Raw genomic sequence first — 20,251 nt, 5'->3', positions numbered from 1 at the left:
TTTGATTCTGAAATGTAAGCCACAAATATTATTATTCTGTGAGGCGATGGGAATCGCTCATGAAGCAACGATCATGCGATGTTTCCCCCTGCTGCAAAACGGATCGGTCGAGGGTCCGCCCGCAATGTCGATTCCAGACAACGCGGTTTTAGGTGATGGAAGAACGGAGTCGTTCAATGACCCGAGATTAAATTCTCCCGCCCTGAGCTAACTCCGGAACTTCATTTCACCACCCCGCGTCGAGTGAACCCGCTGAATCTGCTCAAGGGGAGAGAGCTCCATTCAGCCGGCAGAGGGAAAATGAGTTGGGATTGAAACGAACCGGTTTACTTCGCGGAAGAAACAAGACAGAAGGAGACATGTCGTGGCTGTGACATTTGAAGGATATCGAACGGACGGAAATCACCAGCTGCTCAGCCCTTCCGCGGAAATTTTGAGCGGCTCTGAAAAAGTCTTTGGGTAAATAGGTTCAGCTTACGTCGCTTCACTTACTGGCACCGCCAGTTTTCTTGGGCAACAGTACGGCCTGGATATTGGGCAACACACCGCCCTGAGCGATAGTCACCAGCAGCTTGTTCAGCTCCTGTCGTTCCGGACGGCCAACTGCAGGTGTCTGGGGATAATTCTGTTTTTTCTTTAATTGTGACCGGACAGTCCGATGATTTCGGCTGCCAGATACTGGAGCACAGTAGCCAGATGGACCGGAGCTCCGGCACCCACTCGCTCAGCATAGTTGCCATTTCTTAGGAGTCTGTGAACCCGGCCGACCGGAAACTGCAGTCCAGCCCGAGATGAGCGAGATTTGGCCTTGGACCGAGCTTTGCCAGCGCCGCTTTTTCCACCTCCAAACACTTCCACAATCACGGCACTGCTCCAACGAAAATGAAGGAAGTTCACCCCGCCTCTAATTTCACATTTCAATTCCACGTCCTATTCCCTTTCAGATATGTCTATCCATGGCCTCCTCTACTGTCAAGATGAAACCACTCTCAAATTGGAGGACAACACCTTATATACCGTCTGGGTAGCCTCCAACCTGATGGCATGAACATTGACTTTTTTTAAAATTCCGTTAATGCCCATCCTCCACTTCTTAACGCATCCCTGAATTATTTTTATATTTCCCTCCTACCCCCACCCTTCCCTCTTTCTGCCCATCACTATGCCTGTTCCTCATCTCCCTCTGGTGCTCCTTTCCTCCTTTCTTTCTCCCTAGGCCTCCCGTCCCATGATTCTTTCCCTTCTCTAGCTCCGTATCCCTTCTGCCAATCACCTTCCCAGCTATTAGCTTCACCCCACCCCCTCAGGCTTCTCGTATCATTTCGCATTTCCCCCGCCCCACCTACTTTCAAATCTCTTACTATCTTTTCTTCCAGTTAGTCCTGACGAAGAGTCTCGCCCTGAAACGCCGACTGTACTTTTTCCTATTGAATCTGCGTTCCACCAGCATTTTGGCAGTGTTCCCTTGTGCTTGCCCTCCAAAACCACAGCAATTGCTCCAACGAGAATGAAGGAATGTTCACCCATCCCCATTTCGTCCTTTTTATACCTTCTTTGAGAATGCAAAGTGATGCTTGTGACTTGAGGAACCGTGATTATTCTCATTGGTGAAAAGGAATGTCCTAATCGACGAACTCACCAATCAGCAGTCCGCAAAGGTAGAAGCGCAGCAAACAATCGTCTACTCCTCAATTTACACTGAAATTTGGATAAAGACCGCCAATAAAAATATAATTCTTCAAATTTAATCTGAAATTAAATATTTGCAGATTTGTTTGACGACTGCGTGTTCACATTTCTCCCTGCTACTGAAACCGGGCAGACTGAATGCAAATGTAGTTGGAGTCTAGGTTCTCAATTCTTTAAATTCTTTCAACCGTATAAAATTGACGCTCAGCTTCTGCCCGCGGTTGGTCATTGTGTGAACGTTATCAGGCTATGGACAAACTGCTCTTCTCAAACTGTGACCAGCGTTTAGTATGCAATTTTTTTTAAAAAAAGAAAAGTTTTTCGATGAAAGAACTGTGAAGTTGTTCAGGCTTCGCAATGAAATGAGATTCAGAGAAGTTACCCAACTGTAACTAATAAACTCCCGAACCCACAGCTAAAACAGCAACGGCAACAATCCTCCGCTCGACATTGATACCGACAGGGACAAAATGATGGGGATGGGGAGGTTGCAATTCCGTGTCAGGAATGTAAAGCTCCGGGATTATACGTGAAAGAGGAACCAGTTATTCCAATCGTAAATTAGCTTTTATTAAAGACCAGACATAAAATATGCCTAAATTTTAGTACAGCCCTTTCAGTGCAATCGTGAGTGGCTTAAAATAGCCGTTGTGTTTTCAATCATCTCACTGGGGAGCTTTACTTGGAGCTGGTGTATTTGGTCGTCGCCTTTGTCCCTTCTGACACGGCGTGTTTGGCCAGCTCCCCGGGCAGCAGCAGCCGCACGGCGGTCTGGATCTCTCGGGAGCTGATGGTTGACCGCCTGTTGTAGTGGGCCAAGCGGGAAGCCTCGCCCCCGATTCGCTCGAAGACATCGTTGACGAACGTGTTCATGATGCTCATGGCCTTGGAGGTGATGCCAGTGTCCTGGTGAACCTGCATCTCTTTGTAGATATAGATGGAATTACTCTCTTTCCTCAGCCTCTTGCGTTTTTTTCTTGCCTTGCCGGCTGGTTTGGACAAAGCTTTCTTGGCGCCCTTCTTAAGAGCGGATTTCGCTGGCTCAGGCTTTTCTTCTGTTGGTTTCAGACCCTGAATGAGCAGAATTGTCTCGGAACACGAATTAAATAGGCAGCGCCCAAAGCAATATGCAACTGAGAATGGGATGCTGAGGATTTCCGATGGCTATTTGAAGAAGTGATTCATTCAGCTAAGTTATTTGATTGGATATCTTTAGGAACACGCTGAACCAATCAGAACTCTCTTCAGCTGTCCAGAGTTCGTTTTTGGTAAAATTGAGGTTTGGGAACTGGCGATGATCTGGTGAGTTGTGGGGTTCATTCTATACCTCTCAATCTACGTTACAGTGTGTAGAGGAATATTCAAGCATCAAACGGTTAAAATGGAGTGAATGCATGAAGCCTGTGAAAGGCGTGAGTGGTGTGGAGCAGACCACTCCAGTCTGTACGTGTTTTCTTATTTCTTTATCACGCCTCTGCTTACTTCTGCTTGAGCGACGTTCTTATCGTGGCTGAAGTACAGCAGAATGTATTGTGTAACTGCACAAAGATCATGTATCAGAACTGACTGTGAATGCTGTCCTCCTTTCTTCCTTGATTTAAAACCTTAAGGCCTGCATCTCAGTGTCTTATCAATGGAATGTGTTGGGATAATGAGTAATTGACTAGTTGATAACTGACAGATGCCTCTTGTTTGTATTGATTACTGATACGTACTCAACTGTATAAATGAAGCTGTACTTGAAGCTGTTTTCGGAACTCTGGTACCCCGCTCTTAGGGAAGAGTTCCCCGTGGTATCAACAATAAAGATTGGTTGAAGCGATCTCCTCCGTGTCTGAGTGAAGTTCCTTAATATTTCTCCGACACTCCAATTAAATGATTTCCTAACTTGTCTGTCCCTATCCCTCTCCAATACGATAGTAAAGGAGATAGAATGGCGATCACTATATCCAAAACACCCTCCCACTGAGAGATCTGACTAGATTAATTTCCCGATACCAGATAAAGTACAGCCTCTCCTCTTGTAGTCTTATGTACATATTGTGTCAAGAAGCTTTCTTGAACACACCTAGAAAACTTCACACCATTTAAACCGCTCTCTCTAGAGACATGCCAATCTATATTTGGGATATTAAATTCTCCCATCATGACAACCTGTTATTATTACACCTATCCAGAACCTGTCTCCTTATCTGCTCATGGATGTCCCTGTTACTATTCGGTGGTCTATAAAAAACACCCAGTAGAATTATTGACCCCTCCCTATTCCTATCTTCCACCCACAGAGACTCCGTAGACGATCCATCCATGTCCTCCCCCTTTTCTGCAGCCGTGACACTATCTCTGATCAACAGTGCCACGCCCCACCTCTATACTTCCCTTCCTGTCCCTTTTTTGAAACATCTGAAGCCTGGCACTCGGTAAACCTTCCAGCCACTGAGCCATCCAAATCTCTGTAATGGTCGCAAAATTGTAGCTCCAAATACTGATCCACACTCTAAGCTCATCCGCTTTGTTCATAATAACCATTGCATTAAAATAAACATATCCCAAACCATCGGTCTGAGCGCGTTCCTTCTCTACCTCCTGTCACGCACAGTCACCAAACTTTCTCTATTTGTCAGCCAACCGCTTCCTCCTCCTTCACTTCAGTTTGGGTCCCACCCCAGTTTAAACTCTCCTCAATAGCTTTAGCAAACCTCCCCGCCAGGGTATTGGTCACCTTGAGATTAAAGTGCAAACTGTCCTTTATGTACAGGTCACTCCTGCCCGAAAACATGTCCCACTGATCCAGAAATCTGAATCCTTGCCCCCAGCTCCTATCTCTCAGCCACACAGTTATCCTCACCTCACTCTATTCCTATACTCACCATCACATGGCACAGGCAGTAATCACGAGATTACTAACTTTGTGGTCCTGCTTCTCAGCTCTTTGGAATTCCTGTCCCTATTGGAGAACCTGGAATGGCAGTTATGGAGGTGACATGCTGCACCTCAGAATGTGGGAGATCAGGGAGTAGGTCAGTGTCCCCGATAACTTCACATGAGTGAAGTGCACCGAGCTGCAGCTCCTGAGTGACCGTGTGAAGGAAATGAAGGTGGAGATGGATGGACCTAGAGTTTCCAGGATGTTGAAACCGGAAGTTCAGTGAGTTGGTCACACCTGGGATCAGGCTGCAGATTGTTGGGTGACCACGACTGGAAGAGGGAAGAGTCAGACAGTGAAGGGTTTCCCTGTGGCCGTGACCCTCAGCAACCAGTACACTCCTTTGGATACCCCTCGAGGATGACGAACCGGAGACAGCAGCCCGTCAGGTTGGTGATACTGAGACCGGCGTTCGATGCTCTGCGGGAGGAAAGGTCAAGCAGAGCAGTGATGACTGCAGACTCCCAGCACAGGGAATGTGCAGGAGATTATGTGGCAGCAAGGGAGATGACATGACGATGTGTCGCCTCCTGGGTACCGGGGTCAGGCACGTCTCCGATGTGCAGAATTTCCTGAAGGTAAACTTGCCGGTTGAGTCGGTAGTAAGGGAGCCAAATGCAATGTTGGCATTCATTTCGAGAGGACTACAACACAAAAGCAAGGATGTAAGCATTGGTCCGATCACACTTGGAGCATTGTGAACTGTTTTGGTCCTCTTATTTAAAAAGGTACGTGCTTGCATAGGAAAAGGTCCATAAGACGTTCACAAAAATGATCCTGGCTATAAAAGGTGCAATGCATGAGGATGTTTAATGGCTCTGGACGTGTACTCACTGGGCTTTAGAAGAATGAGTGAAACTTATTGAAACCAATGAAATATTGAAAGGCCTAGAGTGGATGTGGGGAGGATTCCAATAGTCTGGGATCACAGGGCACAATCTCAGAATACTAGGACATACTGCCAGAACAAGGATAAGGAGTAATTTCCTTGGTAAAGTGCAATGGATCATTGCTGCCTATGTCAGGATGTTGTTCATTGACTAGAGCTCAGCATTTAACACCATCATTCCCTCAGTCCTGATCAATAAGTGAGGGAACCTGGTAACTCTGCAATTGGATCCTCGACTTCCTAACCAGGAGACCACAATCTGTGCAGATTGGTGATAATCCACATAGATTGTGTGGATTAATGGAGGCGGGCTAACGCCTATTGACATCAACGGATCTGGGGTTGAGAGGGTAAACAGCTTTAAATTTCTCAGTATCAACATAAGCGAGGATCTCAGGTGCGGATTGGTGATAATATCTCACCCTCGCTAATGACCAGCACTGGTGTATCTCAGGTTTGTATGCGTAGCCCTCTATACCTGTGACTGTGTGACTGAAGTATAGCTCAAATGCCATCGATAAATATGCGGGATACAACCATTGTTGGTCGAAACTCAGATGGAGATTAGGCATACAGGAGCCACATACACCAGCTACAACTTTGCACTTAATATCAGTGAGACAAAAGAGCTGACTGGATGATGGGTAAGGCTAGGGAGCATGAACCGATCCTCATAGAGGGATCAGAAATGGAGAGAGCGAACAATTTCAAGTTCTTGGGTGTCATTATCTCTGAGTATCCAACCTGGTCCCAACATATCGATGCAGCTACTGTATGAACAGGGCCAGGCAGCGGAGATGTTTCCTCAGGAGTTTGAAGATATTTGGTTTGTCACTTTAAAGCACTCAAAAACTGCCATAGATGTAATTGATATATATTATTTATAATATGTTATTTCTGTTTTTGCACTAGATTTAATTACATAATAAACATATACATATACACACACTGTATTTTACTTATTATCATGGACTGCCTCGAACTGCTGCTGCTGAATTAACAAATTTCCTGACTCCTGCCGGTGGTAATAAACCTGATTCTGGTTCTGACTCTGAATTCATCCCCACAGACGGATGTGGCCAATTCATTGGGTATATTGAATGTGGAGTGTCTTGACTGTGGGGGGGGGGGGGGGGGGAGGGAGAGTGATGGTTTGAGAATCTAAAGAGATCTGTCATGATCTCTTATTCCTGACAGAATGGGACAGCAAATGGGATGGGCCAAACGGCCTAACACTGCTCCTGTGTCCTATGGTCCGATGGTCTCGGAGCAGCTGCAGGACATTTCAAAGGGAAGGTTGAGCAGCCGGACAGCGTGGTGCACGGTGCATGTTGGTAATAGCAACGTAGGGAGGTGGAGGGATGTGGTCCTGTGCAGTGAATTTAGAGAAATAAGACAGAAACTTAAAAAGTAGTAAGTTCTGTATTACTTCCAGTTATACTTGTTAGTGCAGGGAGATATAGAAAGATACCACTGTCGAATGTGTGGCTGAGGAGCTTGTGCAGGGGACAGACGTTCAGTTTCATGGATCAAAGGGACATTCTCTAGGGACCGGAAGGTAGAAACTTTTCATTCTCCAGGGTCTTCATGGGAAGGAACAGCTTTCTCCATCCTAAAACTGCACAGAATAGTTTTAACGTGACAGGTTAGAGATCTAAAGAGGATCTGCAGGGTGAGGTAATGGAGGTGGATAAAATTATGTGAAACAGGCAGGGACAGTTTCCCTTGGTATGGGTGTAAAACTAAAGGGAATAGTTTTAATGCGAGAGGGTGGAGATTTAAAGGGGATCTGCAGGGTAATCATTCATGCAGAGAACAGCTGTTATTCCAAAAGAACCACCAGAGGACGTGTTGTAGGCAGATACACACAAAGTATCTGTTCATTAACACTTCTCAGGAACATATCATTTGCTGTGTACATCCTACCCTGGTTAAACTTCCAGGTGCAGAGTCCATTTTTGTTTTCTATCTGTATTATTGATCTGGATGAGAATGTGGTAAACTGGGTCAGCAAGTTTGCAGATGACACCAAGATTAGTGGTGCAGTGGACAGTGAGGAAGGCTAGAAAATCTTGACATTGGATGTGGACCAGCTTGAAAAGTGGCATATGGAATTTAATGCACACAAGTATGAGGTGTTTTTGAACATACGTTTAACGAGAGAAATGTGTGGTTTAAAGAGGATCTGAGGAAAACTGTCCTCTCTCCCCAGGCGTTTACAATCTGGAACACTCTGTATGATGGGGTGTTGCAGGCAGGTATTTCAGGACAATCGGGATGAGCATTTGAATCACCAGGGCAGGGTAGGAGACAGACTAAGTGCTGAGTTAGTGGGGACAGATTCTTGATGGCATGGACACGCAGAAACCACTGACTGTGAAAGTTCAGGGGGAGCCTGGAAAACATAACTTCAGGATAGATAGATAGATAGATAGATAGATAGATAGATAGATAGATAGATAGATAGATAGATAGATAGATAGATAGATAGATAGATAGATAGATAGATAGATACTTTATTCATCCCCATGGGGAAATTCAACTTTTTTTCCAATGTCCCATACACTTGTTGTAGCAAAACTAATAACATACAATACTTAACTCAGTAAAAAAATATGATATGCATCTAAATCACTATCTCAAAAAGCATTAATAATAGCTTTTAAAAAGTTCTTAAGTCCTGGCGGTTGAATTGTACAGCCTAATGGCATTGGGGAGTATTGACCTCTTCATCCTGTCTGAGGAGCATTGCATCGATAGTAACCTGTCGCTGAAACTGCTTCTCTGTCTCTGGATGGTGCTATGTAGAGGATGTTCAGAGTTTTCCATAATTGACCGTAGCCTACTCAGCGCCCTTCGCTCAGCTACCGATGTTAAACTCTCCAGTACTTTGCCCACGACCGAGCCCGCCTTCCTTACCAGCTTATTAAGACGTGAGGCGTCCCTCTTCTTAATGCTTCCTCCCCAACACGCCACCACAAAGAAGAGGGCGCTCTCCACAACTGACCTATAGAACATCTTCAGCATCTCACTACAGACATTGAATGACGCCAACCTTCTAAGGAAGTACAGTCGACTCTGTGCCTTCCTGCACAAGGCATCTGTGTTGGCAGTCCAGTCTAGCTTCTCGTCTAACTGTACTCTCAGATACTTGTAGGTCTTAACCTGCTCCACACATTCTCCATTAATGATCACTGGCTCCATATGAGGCCTAGATCTTCTAAAGTCCACCACCATCTCCTTGGTCTTGGTGATATTGAGACGCAGGTAGTTTGAGTTGCACCATATCACAAAGTCCTGTATCAGTTTCCTATACTCCTCCTCCTGTCCATTCCTGACACACCCCACTATGGCCGTGTCATCAGCGAACTTCTGCACATGGCAGGACTCCGAGTTATATTGGATGGACTTACCTAAAATATTCAGAACCCAGGACGAGGGATTATTATTGAACAAAGGTATTAATTATCACATAGTGAACCAAACCCATCAAAAGGTGACCAAAATGCTTCCATTCCCTGTGCACCAGAAACAGTACTTTACATGGGAATTTGCTGAAGTACTCTGGTTAATATTAGGAGAGATGGCTGGCAGCTTGGTCACAGTGGGAGGATGCAAATGTCTTCTCAGAGGGTAAGGGGATCACTGGAACAAGCTCACCGCTGAGAATGAAGGTAACAAACCCCAATGCAGTGGAGGACTGCTGTAGTCAGGCTTCTACAGGACAGAAACAGACCCTCTGGCACATCACATTTATGCTACTTATAATGCACAGCTATACTAATCCCACTTTCCTGCATTGGTTTCATATCCCTCTGGGCCTTGCTCACTGAAGTACCTGTGCATATGCCTCTAATATTGTTAAACAGTTCACCGTATGTGGCATCACAGGTAGACAGGGTTGTCTGCTCTACCTGCCTGATCAGCCAATGAACTGCCTCTCATTAGAATTGTACAAAACTGTTTAAAGACAGATTTAAATGGGATCTGAGGGTAAATGTTTGACACAGAGAATAGCTAGTATCCGGAATTAACTCCCAATATCGAGTCAGTGACTTAGACAGAACTGAAACCGTCCCTTCGGTAAAACTCATCCAGGCCGACCTGGTTGTCGACCTGAACTCGTCCCATCCGCCTGCATGAGGCCCGTGTCCATCTCAACCTTTCCTATCCATGTAACTGTGCAAATATGGTTTAAATATTGTATCTCAGGCAGAGACCCGGTGAGTGAGGCACTGACGGACACTCACTGTTCTGTGGGCAGGAAGAAGAGAGGCCGATTCCCACAGTGCAGCCAAAACCCCAAAGACTGACTCCAACATCACAAACATTCCACCCCGTCCCTGCATTGGCCCATTTCCAAGGAAAATTCGTCGGTGACGGTGAGACATTTGTGACGTCACCGTACCGGGTCATGTGACAGCATATCACGTGACCGGGAAGTACAGAGGGAGCTGTCAATCAATGGAGCCACTAGAAAACATGCGAGCTTTGTAAGTAGAATCAGTCCTGACGAAGGTCTCAGCCTGAAGCGTCGACTGTACTTCTTCCCATCGATTCTGCCTGGCCTGCTGTGTTCCACCAGCATTTTGCGTGTGTTGCTTAAACAGAATCGGTATGGGGTGGGGTGGGGCGACTTCTAGGATCGGCAGTAGGCAACAAAAAGCAGCCAAACACGGCGGCGCTGCCATTACTGGATTAGCCTCAATCCCTGCAGGGACGTTTGTGCAGCTCCAGTGTACAGTGCGCAAGGGGGTTTATACTGCAGCTGGTGTTGAAACTTGTTTAAATTTCTTACTGGGAGCACTGTGTGGAGTGATGACCCAAAGAACAGCTGCCTCCTATCTTTCAGCAGTTCTCCTCTTCAGATAGATGATGACATTAACACTGTGGAGAGCCGAATTTTCTATGCAATTCAACAGCAGCCACAATCCATGTTTTTCTTTGCAAGACAAAAGGGATGCGGAGAGTGTGGAAGTTACAGCAAGTCAAGTGAATGTATAATTTGGCAAGAAACGTTTACAAAGAGTGTGCAGACAACCCAAACAAGAATGGTCTTTGAGAGCATAGTGTTCCTGTGCACAGCAGGGGACTGGAGCCATTCTGAGCACCAAAACAAGATGAGGATGCACACGAAAAGTTCCAGGGTGACATTTAATGTTGGGTACAAACAAGAGAAACGTGCAGATGGTGGAAATCCGAGCAACACCCACGAAATGTTAACGGAACTCAGCAGACCAGGAAACATCGATGGAAAAGAGTAAACAGTCGACGTTTAGAACCGGCACCCTTCAACAGGACTGATATTGGTCAGTTAATAGGACTATGCGGGAGTTAATAGTTGACAACAGAACCCCGGGTTAAAATGCTCGGAGTGACGGAAACTGTCACTGAGTTTTACACCGACCGGTGATGAGATATAGATTCTCAGGGCACATAAGAAAAACAATGGTGAACGCCCCTTTCTTCTCGGAAGACTCTACCGTCCCGGGCTCACAGCAGCCCGAGCTATTCCACCTTCCTTTGTCCAATGAATTGATCGCGTAAACACAAGTTTTTTGTGCGCTTTTATTTTTCTTTATTGTCAAAAGATTTGCTTCTCCCCGTCAGGGAATGCAGCACCGGTCTCCCGCGTGACAGGTTGGGATACTAACCACTATACTACCGAGGAATTTTATTGGAAACATGCCATGCATATATAAGTGTAAAAAGAGGGTAAACGAATTTGTCGTGATGTTTGTTGACTGCAATATTGGAGCCTTTCACTCGTGCCCTTCCCACAACACTGTCTCAGTTTTCTCCAACGATATAGTCACACTTTTGTGTTCAAGGATTACCTGCTGTTGGAGAACAGCGACCTCAACTGGACATAACAGAAACAGCAGAGTGATGCATCAGAGTCACCAGAGTTTGAGAGTAGTCCCAGCCACTGTCATACACCACTTGAGAAGGTTCAGGATCCGAGTCCCCTGCAGAATGATCGAACGATGGTGATATACTGGTGAACATAGATGTCTTCCAGGTAATTGACGCAGGTTCAATTTCCGACGATCGTAGTTAATAGACTTTTGATCTTCTTTCATCGAAACGATCAGATGTAAATCACTCACAGAATGCGATCCGTGCAGACTTCTAGCGTTCGGGTGGATTAACCCTCGCAACTCGCGTACGAACTCCCGAAATTATTTAAGTAGATGAGTGGGTGTAAAATTACTATTCACCCTAGCCTGGCCGGTGGATCACGGATGGATTTGCTGTCCCTCACACTTTCCCCGGTGAACCGATCAGTACAGCTCCCTGCTCTCACTCTAATCCAGATTCCCATAACAAACCAGGACACATCAAAACATGTCGGATGATGTGTTCACACTGAGTGTGTCAGTCCACTCACTACCCACTTTGTGTAATTATACCCTGTGGGATCTCTCTCCTCATTCCCCGGCCCCCTCATTACGACAATAAATTAAACATTTTATTGTGATTAACAAATATAATATTGAATCAGAGTATCAAGCAACCCTGACACAGGCCTTTCGGCCCACAGTGTCCGTGTTGACAATCAACTACCGATCACACCAGAAAAGAGCTCGCTTACCAGCTATTGTCTCTAGTGTCTTGAGGATTCAAGTGCTGGTCCAGACAATTCTCTAATAGTGTGAGTGTACCTGGCCACAGCCAGTCACTCAGGCATGGGTTCAGTTTCCAAACATAATCCACATGAAGTTCTTCATTCGATGCTCTCTAAGTTTACACACGTCGGGACAGTTTTTTATTGTCCTGAAAGGTTCCGTTAATTTAATTTGACCTGCGCCACCTCCAGAGCTCTCCATGTAAACAATCGTCAATCCATCGACCCAATGGACGACCATGGCCCTAGCCCGCTCCCGCTGAGTCACTCTGCTCTTGGCTGAACGTGGTGTTGTTCCGCTGTGGACGTTGGCATTCTTTTCTTTAATTTTTATTTGTCGATTCTTTGCTGACATCACATCGTTTCCCTTACAAACCGCTCTTAGCTGATTTATTTCACACCTTCCTCTCTGTCCGTGTCCTTCTGCTTTTATTTCAGTATTGCTGTCTCCTGCCGCATCTTGTTATTATTTCTGTGTTCCGACACATTCGGAGGCCTCTATCGCGACACGTCAGCAATGAATGTGTTTTAATTATTTTATTAACCCATTTTCAGAGACCCTGCTGTCACATATTGTTTATGTTCCACCGTCTCTCTTCCGCATTCTCTTTTACCACCGGGCTGTTCTTCCAGATAAACATTAACGAGTCTAACAAAGGACAGCGGCTGAGCTGCAGGCGAGATGACGGAATGACACTGTTTCCTCCTATGGCGTATTTTGCACCTTACGATAATTTCAGTATCACTTAGTTGAGATAATTTATTCAATCCCGATATATGGTGAACTTCTTGGCCCCGTTAATGTAATTGAATAAATAACATAACGGCTGCTGTGCTTTTCTGCACTGCTGGTGTGAAAACTGTTGACCGAGGCTTTGGGCCTACTCCGGATGCTCAAGGAACGTATGTGTTACTCAGTCTGAAAAAGGATGCTGTTGGTTCGATTCTATTCTTTGCAGGATGTGTTTTTCTTTCTCTCTCTTTCTCTGCGCAGTGGCTTTCGTTTTCTTTTAATGGGTTCTTGTGGTTTCTTGCTTTGTGGCTGCCTATGGGCAGAGAAATCTTAACGTGCATAATTTATAAATTCGCAAAGAAATGTACTTTAAATCTTTGAAACCTCTCTCGTGAATAGATTTTGCCTCTACCGCCGCCTGAGAGAGGTAAATCCAAACAACCCCGCTCTGCTGCCGGTCTGAGGAAGGATAACTTTTTCAACGGAGCAGATGAGGCAAAGTGCATAAGAAATGTCCAATCAGGAGAGCTTAATCTGTGTCGGCCGATACTCTCAGGTATGTATTCCTTTACATACTCACTGAACCACAAGATCAGGAGTCGGAGACAATTCTGAAGATGTATGGCTCAATAGGCAAGCAAAGTAAAGATGAATTATGAATGGAAGCTGGCAACTAATATCAAAGAAGACACTGAAAGCTTTTTTATATAAAGGGTAAAAGAGAGCTTAGAGTAGATATAGGATCAATACAAAGTGACGCTAGAGATATTCTAATGGGAGACGCAGAGATAGCAGAGGAACTGAATGCGTATTTTGCATCAGTCAGCTGCAGGATACCGGCCATTCTAGAATGTCAGGGAACTGAAGTATGTGCAGTGGAAATTACGACTGAGAAGGTGCTCAGTATGCTTAATGGTCTGATGGTGGAAGAATCTCCTTGACCTGGAGGAATGCAACCTCAGGTTCTGAAGGAAGTAGCTCGAGAGATTGCAGAGGTTTTAACAATGATTTTTCAAGAATCAATAAATTCTGGCATTTTACCGGATGACTGGAAAATTGCAAATGTTACTCTACTATTTAAGGAGGATGCGAGGCAGCAGAAAGGAAACTAGAGACCAATTTGCCTGACACCAGTGGTTGAAAAGTTGTTGCAATCGATAGTTAGGGATGTTATTACGGAGTAGCTGGAGAAATATGACAAGATAGGCCAAAGCCAGCATTGCTTCATGAAAGGAAAATACTGCCTGGCTAACTTACTGCAATTCTTTGAGGAAATTACAAGCAGGGTAACAAAGGGGATGCAGAGGATGTGATGCCCTTGGATTTTCAGAAAGCATTTGACCAAGTGCTGCACAGGAGACTGCTTAGAGAGATAAGAACCTATGCAATAACAGGCAGGTTACTAGAATGGGTGTAACATTATTTGATCGGCAGAAAGCAGAGAGTGGAATAAATGCATACTATTCTGGCTGGCTGCCGGAATAGTATTACTGTTGGAATTCCACAGGTGTCGGCCTTGGAACAGCTGCTTCTTACGATGTATGTCAATGGGACATATGGGATTCATCAATTTATGGCTAAATCTGCCGATAATACAAAGATAGCTGGAGGAGCGGGTGGTGTGGAGGTAACAGAGACACTGAAGAGAGGCTCAGACAGTTTAAAGGAATAGGCAAAGCAGTGGCAAATGTAATTCCATGTTGGAAAGTGTATAGTCATGCACTTTGTTGGAAGAAATAAACGGACAAAATATGATTTAACTGGTGAGAGAATTTAAAGATTTAGAGATACAAGAGGAATTGAGAGTCCTTGTGCAGGATACCCTAAAGAACAACCTCCCGATTGAAGAAGGCGGATGCAATGTTGGAGTTCATTTGTAGAGGTTATGACAGCAGAGATTTGATGTTGAGTCTCTCTAAAACACTCGCGAGTCCACACAGAATATTATATTTAGTTTTGGGACCCTTATTTTAGAAAGGATATACTGACATTGGAGAGGGTTCAAAGAAGATTCACGAGAATGATTCCAGGAATGAAAGGGTTAGCATCTGAGGAGATTCTGCAGCTCATGGCTTGTATTCCCTGGCGCTCAGTAGAATGGGTGGGTGGGCGGGGGGTGTCTCATTGAATATGCCTGAATAATAAAAGGCTTGAAACGATTACATATGGCAAAGTTATTTCCCATGGTAGTGGAGTCTAGGACAAGAGGGCACGAATTCAGGATTGAAAAGATCCATTTAGAACAGTGATGGGGAGTAATTACTCTATTCAAGGGTGGTAAATCTGTGGAATTGGTTGCCATAAACGACTATGGAGGCCAAGTATTTGGGTGTATTTAAGGCAGAGTAAGATAGGTTTTTGCTTCTTTGATGCGAGGGCATCAAAGGGTATGGGGAGAAGGCAGGGAAGTTGGGATGACTGGATGAATTGGATCTGCAATGATTGAATAATGGAGCAGACTAGATGGGCCGAATGTTCTACTCCTGCTCCTATATCTTATGGTCTCATGGTTGTAAGACAGCTAGTGATTCGCTCCGGGCCCAGAATCCGGCATCCAGCACGAAGCCGCTTTCAATGACTCCAGAAACAAGAGCGAATCAGCAGATGCTGCAATTCCAAGCAACACGCACACCAATGTTTGATGAATTCAGCAGACCAGGCAGCATCTATAGAAAAAAAAACACTTGATGTTTCGGGCCGAGACCATTCGGCAAGTCAGGACAAAAAAATGGATGAGTAGATTTTAAAGATGGAGAAGTGCAAAAAGTGAGATACGGGCTGGAGAAGGGGGAGTCTGATGTTAGGGCTAGAAGGTCATGGAAGAAATAAAAGGGTGAGGTCATATTCTCTTGGATGAGGAGCCCAAGACTGTTTGCAATACTGAAGGTGAATGCCTTAAAAAGCCTCAGCATCACATCGCTGCTCTTGTATTCTGGACCTCTTGAAATCAAGGCTAACATAGCATTTGTCTTGCACACCACCAGCTCTGCCTGTAAGTTAACTTCAGAGTATTCCGTACAAGTGCTCCCAAATATCTGTGCTTCTCATTTTTTAAAGAAATATCTCTCCATTTAGAAAATATTCCACTTTTATCTCTACTATAACGTGTATGTCATTTACCACTCTCTTGTGCGTAGTCCTCGTCTGCCTAAGTCCTTCGGTAGTCTATCTATTACATCAACGCTACCTGCCCCTTCTCTAATCTTCGTATCATCTGCAAACCTTGCAGCAAAGCTATCTATTCTATCATCAAAATCAATGACATACAGCATAAAATGAAGTGGTCCCAACACAGACCCCTGCGGAACATCACTAGACAGTGGCAGCTAACCACGAAAGGATACTTTCATTTTGCTGGCTCCTACCAATCAGCCAATGCTCTAAATGTCCCAGCTTGTTACCATCAAAACCATGGCTCTTAACTTGGCAAGCAGCCTCAAAGGTTGAAAAAGTGGAAGTCTAAGATGGCGGCGCGACGCAGCTTGCAGCGGCCACTCCAGAACTGATTATCTGTTATTTGTGAAGTGGGATGCCGTGCGCAATCATAATCGATTGAAAACGGAAGTGGAAGCACGGAGAAACATCGGGAAATTCCAGGAAGACCTTCTTCGTTGCTGCTGCTGCTGTGAGGTCCGGGACTCTGCTGGGAAGTACAGGCCCTCAGTCCTCGGGCTCGCGTTGCCGATGGCCGCTGGCGGGGACGTCTTAATACGCTCGGCAGAGGATGTTGCTCGGAGAAGCTGTGCCGGAGGGGATGGTCGTCGGCTTGGAGGTTCGACAAACTCGGAGTCATTTCGACGGACTCAGGTCGCTTTTGGTGTGTGGTGCGACTGAGACGCTGGTTTCGACGGAGCTTCCATTGTGTGCTGCATCTGCGAGGCTGAGTCGGTCGGCGAATAGCGGGGGTACTCCCTTCAGCCGCCGACGTGGGATGGCGAGTCTGTCGGGACACTGGGGGCTTGTGGAAACTGTGGTGATTTCTTTTGAACTTATAGTCTTTTAAAATCTTGGACTATTTTTACTGTGCCCATAGTCTGTTGTTTCTTTTTTCATCAATTATGCTATTGTTTTGCACTGTTGTAACTATATGTTGTAATTATGTGGTTTTGTGCAGGCCTTGTAGCTTTAGTTTTTGGTCTTGTTTTTGTCTGGTGGGTTTGGAGCTCCTTTCCAGGGAAGGCGCTAGACAGGAGCGCGATATTAGTACGCAACAGCCTCTCCGGACTCTGGACTGGGGATTGCCAAACGTTACGTGGATTTTCTGGTGTAGTCTGTTTTGTCCTATGCATTTATGTTATCATTCTGGGGGAACGTTGTCTCATTTTTTAACTGCATTGCATTTGTGGTTTCTAAATGACAATAAAATGAATCTGAATCTGAATCTGAATGTGTGGCAGCTTCTCAAAGTCTTTCTGAAGTACAAATATACAGCATCCACGAGATCCCCTTTACCTGTCCTAAGTGCAATGTCCTTAAAGAATTCCAGCAGGTTCATAGGGCAAGATTTCGCATGCTAACTTTGTCCGATCTTGTCCTGTGTTACTACATAACCTCATCCTTACTAGCAAATCAGTAGCAAATCACAAAGGCTGGACGTTGAAACATAGGACACAGAAGTTGGAGTGGGTGATTCGGCCTTTCGAGTGCGCTCCAACATGCAATGTAGTGGACCGGATTTTTAACCTACACGGAGACATCCCAATGGATTTCCAGTCAATCACCTTAACCATTCATAATTACGATGTTCTCCACGTGTGACAGGGGCAGCAGAGATCGGGAGTCAATGAAACAGATTTGATCCTGAACTCAAAGCAGAGTCTGTATCAGAATCAGAATTTGTATCCACTCAGCAGACACAACAGCATCACTGAAGGGGAAACTGTGCTCATATTTTGCTCAGTGACTTTTCACCTTGAACTGCATTCGGGCATTTGGAGGGAGGGAGGGAAACTCAATTATCGGCGCAGGATTCTTTCACATCGTGACTACAATCCCCAAAATGCCGTTGTGAGCCTCAGCATCAGGTGATTTGTTGTTTCCCAATTGTCCTTGACAAGGCGGAGCCGGGTCTAAATCCTGAACTACTGCTCTACGTGTGCTGAGCGAGATCCCACCGGACTCTCAATGACGGGGCTCCAGGACCCAAGCACTGATGGAGATGTCAAAATTGCACATTAACTGGACCGGCGCCTAGACTTGTTTCACACTTCTCCTCCTTTCTGAGCCATCCAACAAGCTGACTGGGCCGCTTCATATGGCGGGCACGAGGTAACACCATTGGCGTGGACTCGACTCACAGGCAGTGGAAATTGGGTAAGGACGGTGGGTTGTGTGCTCCCAACGTGAATAATCTGAGAAAAAGCCAGAGAGTAAATAATAAATAATGAGGAATAGGAACTCTGAGAGCGCATTCAAAGTACAACGTAACATCATTATCAACGTACGTATATGTCACAATATACCACTCAGGGGTTTATTTACTTGCTGGCCTACACAGTGGATCTGAGAAATACAACAACGTCAATGAACGAAAAACTCCACACATGCAGAATGGCAAACAACCAATGTGAAAATAAGTATATTAATAATACATACATACATACATACATACATAAGCAGAAACAAATAAATAACACTTAGATATGTGCCTGCATGTTTGAGAACTGGTCCTGTAAGACGCGGTATTGCCTGGGGGGAGTCTCTTGCGCCGGGATGGTGGTTGGGACCCTGTTGAGAGATGATCTCGGTGGGCTGGGAGGTCTGGACTATAAACATACACATTCCGAGTCGTTTATTTTACTGATATTCTGTATGTGCATGTTGACTTGTATGTGCTAGGACTGGGCATCAAGCCTCGGTGTGCCGGTGGTGGTTGTCGGGATTATTTTATTCCTTGAATCTGATTTTGGTCTGTTGGTAATGTGTTTTAGCACCTGGATGCACTCGGATATCACCGCCTGCTCATGGCCACGTTATAGAGTGGACATGATTATACCAGGATGCGTGTGGAGAAGTTTACCGGGATATGGCCTGGGCGCTCAAGATTAGGCTTTTCATTAAAGAGCATACCCTTCTCAACAGCTTCTGCGTCTCTGCTTCAGGTTTTTATTCTGGAACAAAGGAAGTTCCCTCGTTTTTTTTTTGAAAAAGGGACTTCGCTTCCTCCACCATCAACGCTGCCCTCAACCGCATCTCTTCCGTTTCATGCAGTTCTGCTCGTACACCATCCTCCCGCCACTTCACCAGGGATAGGGTTTCTCTTGTCCACACCTACCAAGACACCAGCCTCCGTGGCGAGCACATAATTATCCGTAACGTCCGCCATCCCCAATTGGATCGGACCACCAAGCATATCATTACCTCCAGTGCAACTCACCACCCACCCCCAACTCTCTGCTTCTGCAGAGACTGCTCTTTACGCGCCTCCCTTGTCCATTCGCCTGACCCCACAGATATCTGTCCTGGTACTTAACCCTGCAAGCAGAGCAAGTGTTAAACCTGCCCCTACACCTCCTCTGACACTGCTATTCAAAACTAGGTGAGGTGGCATTTCCTCTGAGAGTCTGTTGGGGTCATATACTGTATCTGGAGCGGCCGGTGCGACCTCCTGCATATTGGTGGAAAACGACGAACATTGGGAGACCGTTTCACCGAGCACCTACGCTCTCTCTGCCAGAAGAAGCGGGATCTCTCAATTGCCAACTCAGTATTTCCACTTCCCATTCCAATTCAGATATGTCAATCCATGGCCTCATGATGAAGCCAGACTCAGGATGGAGCAACAACACTTTACATTACGTCTGGGCAGCCTCCAACCTGATGGCATGCACATTGATTTCTCGAAATTTCGTTAATGCCCCCCAACCTGCCCGCGCTCTCCTTCACCAGTCTCCTTCCCCTTTACCTTCACTCATTTTATCTCTTTGCCTATCCATCGGCTCCCTCTGCTGCTCCTCACCTTCAAGGTGTGTGTGTGTGTGTGTGTGTGTGTGTGTGTGTGTGTGTGTGTGTGTGTGTGTGTGTGTGTGTGTGTGTGTGTGTGTGTGTGTGTGTGTGTGTGTGTGTGTGTGTGTGTCTGTGTGTGTTTATTGTTTGGAATTCCAGCCTTTGCAGATTCTCTCTTGTTTCTGTAGTGCTTGAAAACGGCTCTTCGCGCTTGGTGACGGAATCTGGGCCCAGGACGAATTGTTGGCCGACTTTGTCTAGGCCCGGTGCCCGCGTCTTAATGTGAGGTATCATACACTTTTTAGACTATATAAAAGTCGGCCAGATCGGAGGCGTGAGCTGACCCCTCGCTCTCCGCGATCTTCACTCCTCTCTCCATGGTGCAATTCCGTCACTAAATCAATTTAAGCGCCGGCCCAGGTAGACTGAAAAGACTTGTTG

At 45.7% G+C, this 20,251-nt stretch overlaps 1 protein-coding gene across 1 annotated transcript; it reads right to left on the bottom strand.

The window, feature by feature from the left end:
• Positions 1–2,367: 2,367 nt before the first annotated feature.
• Positions 2,368–19,190, bottom strand: LOC140717851 (histone H2B 1/2-like). Its single transcript, XM_073031573.1, has 2 exons — positions 19,140–19,190; positions 2,368–2,760 (listed from the first exon to the last, which is right to left on the bottom strand). The coding sequence occupies exons 1-2, from the start codon at positions 19,188–19,190 to the stop codon at positions 2,368–2,370; spliced, it is 444 nt and encodes a 147-aa protein (XP_072887674.1).
• Positions 19,191–20,251: the final 1,061 nt, after the last annotated feature.

The sequence above is a fragment of the Hemitrygon akajei genome, chromosome 28 (genome assembly GCF_048418815.1).
Source record: "Hemitrygon akajei chromosome 28, sHemAka1.3, whole genome shotgun sequence".
Taxonomy (NCBI): domain Eukaryota; kingdom Metazoa; phylum Chordata; class Chondrichthyes; order Myliobatiformes; family Dasyatidae; genus Hemitrygon; species Hemitrygon akajei.
Note: the sequence above shows the minus strand (reverse complement) of the source record. Positions and strands in the feature narration are given on the sequence as shown.

Coding starts and splice junctions, on each gene's coding strand:
- LOC140717851 (XM_073031573.1), bottom strand. CDS start 19,190: ATGGCGGACGTTACGGATAATTATGTGCTCGCCACGGAGGCTGGTGTC. Junction 2,761..19,139: donor CCACGGAGGCTGGTGTCTTG/GTAGGTGTGGAC, acceptor CTGCTCATTCAG/GGTCTGAAACCAACAGAAGA.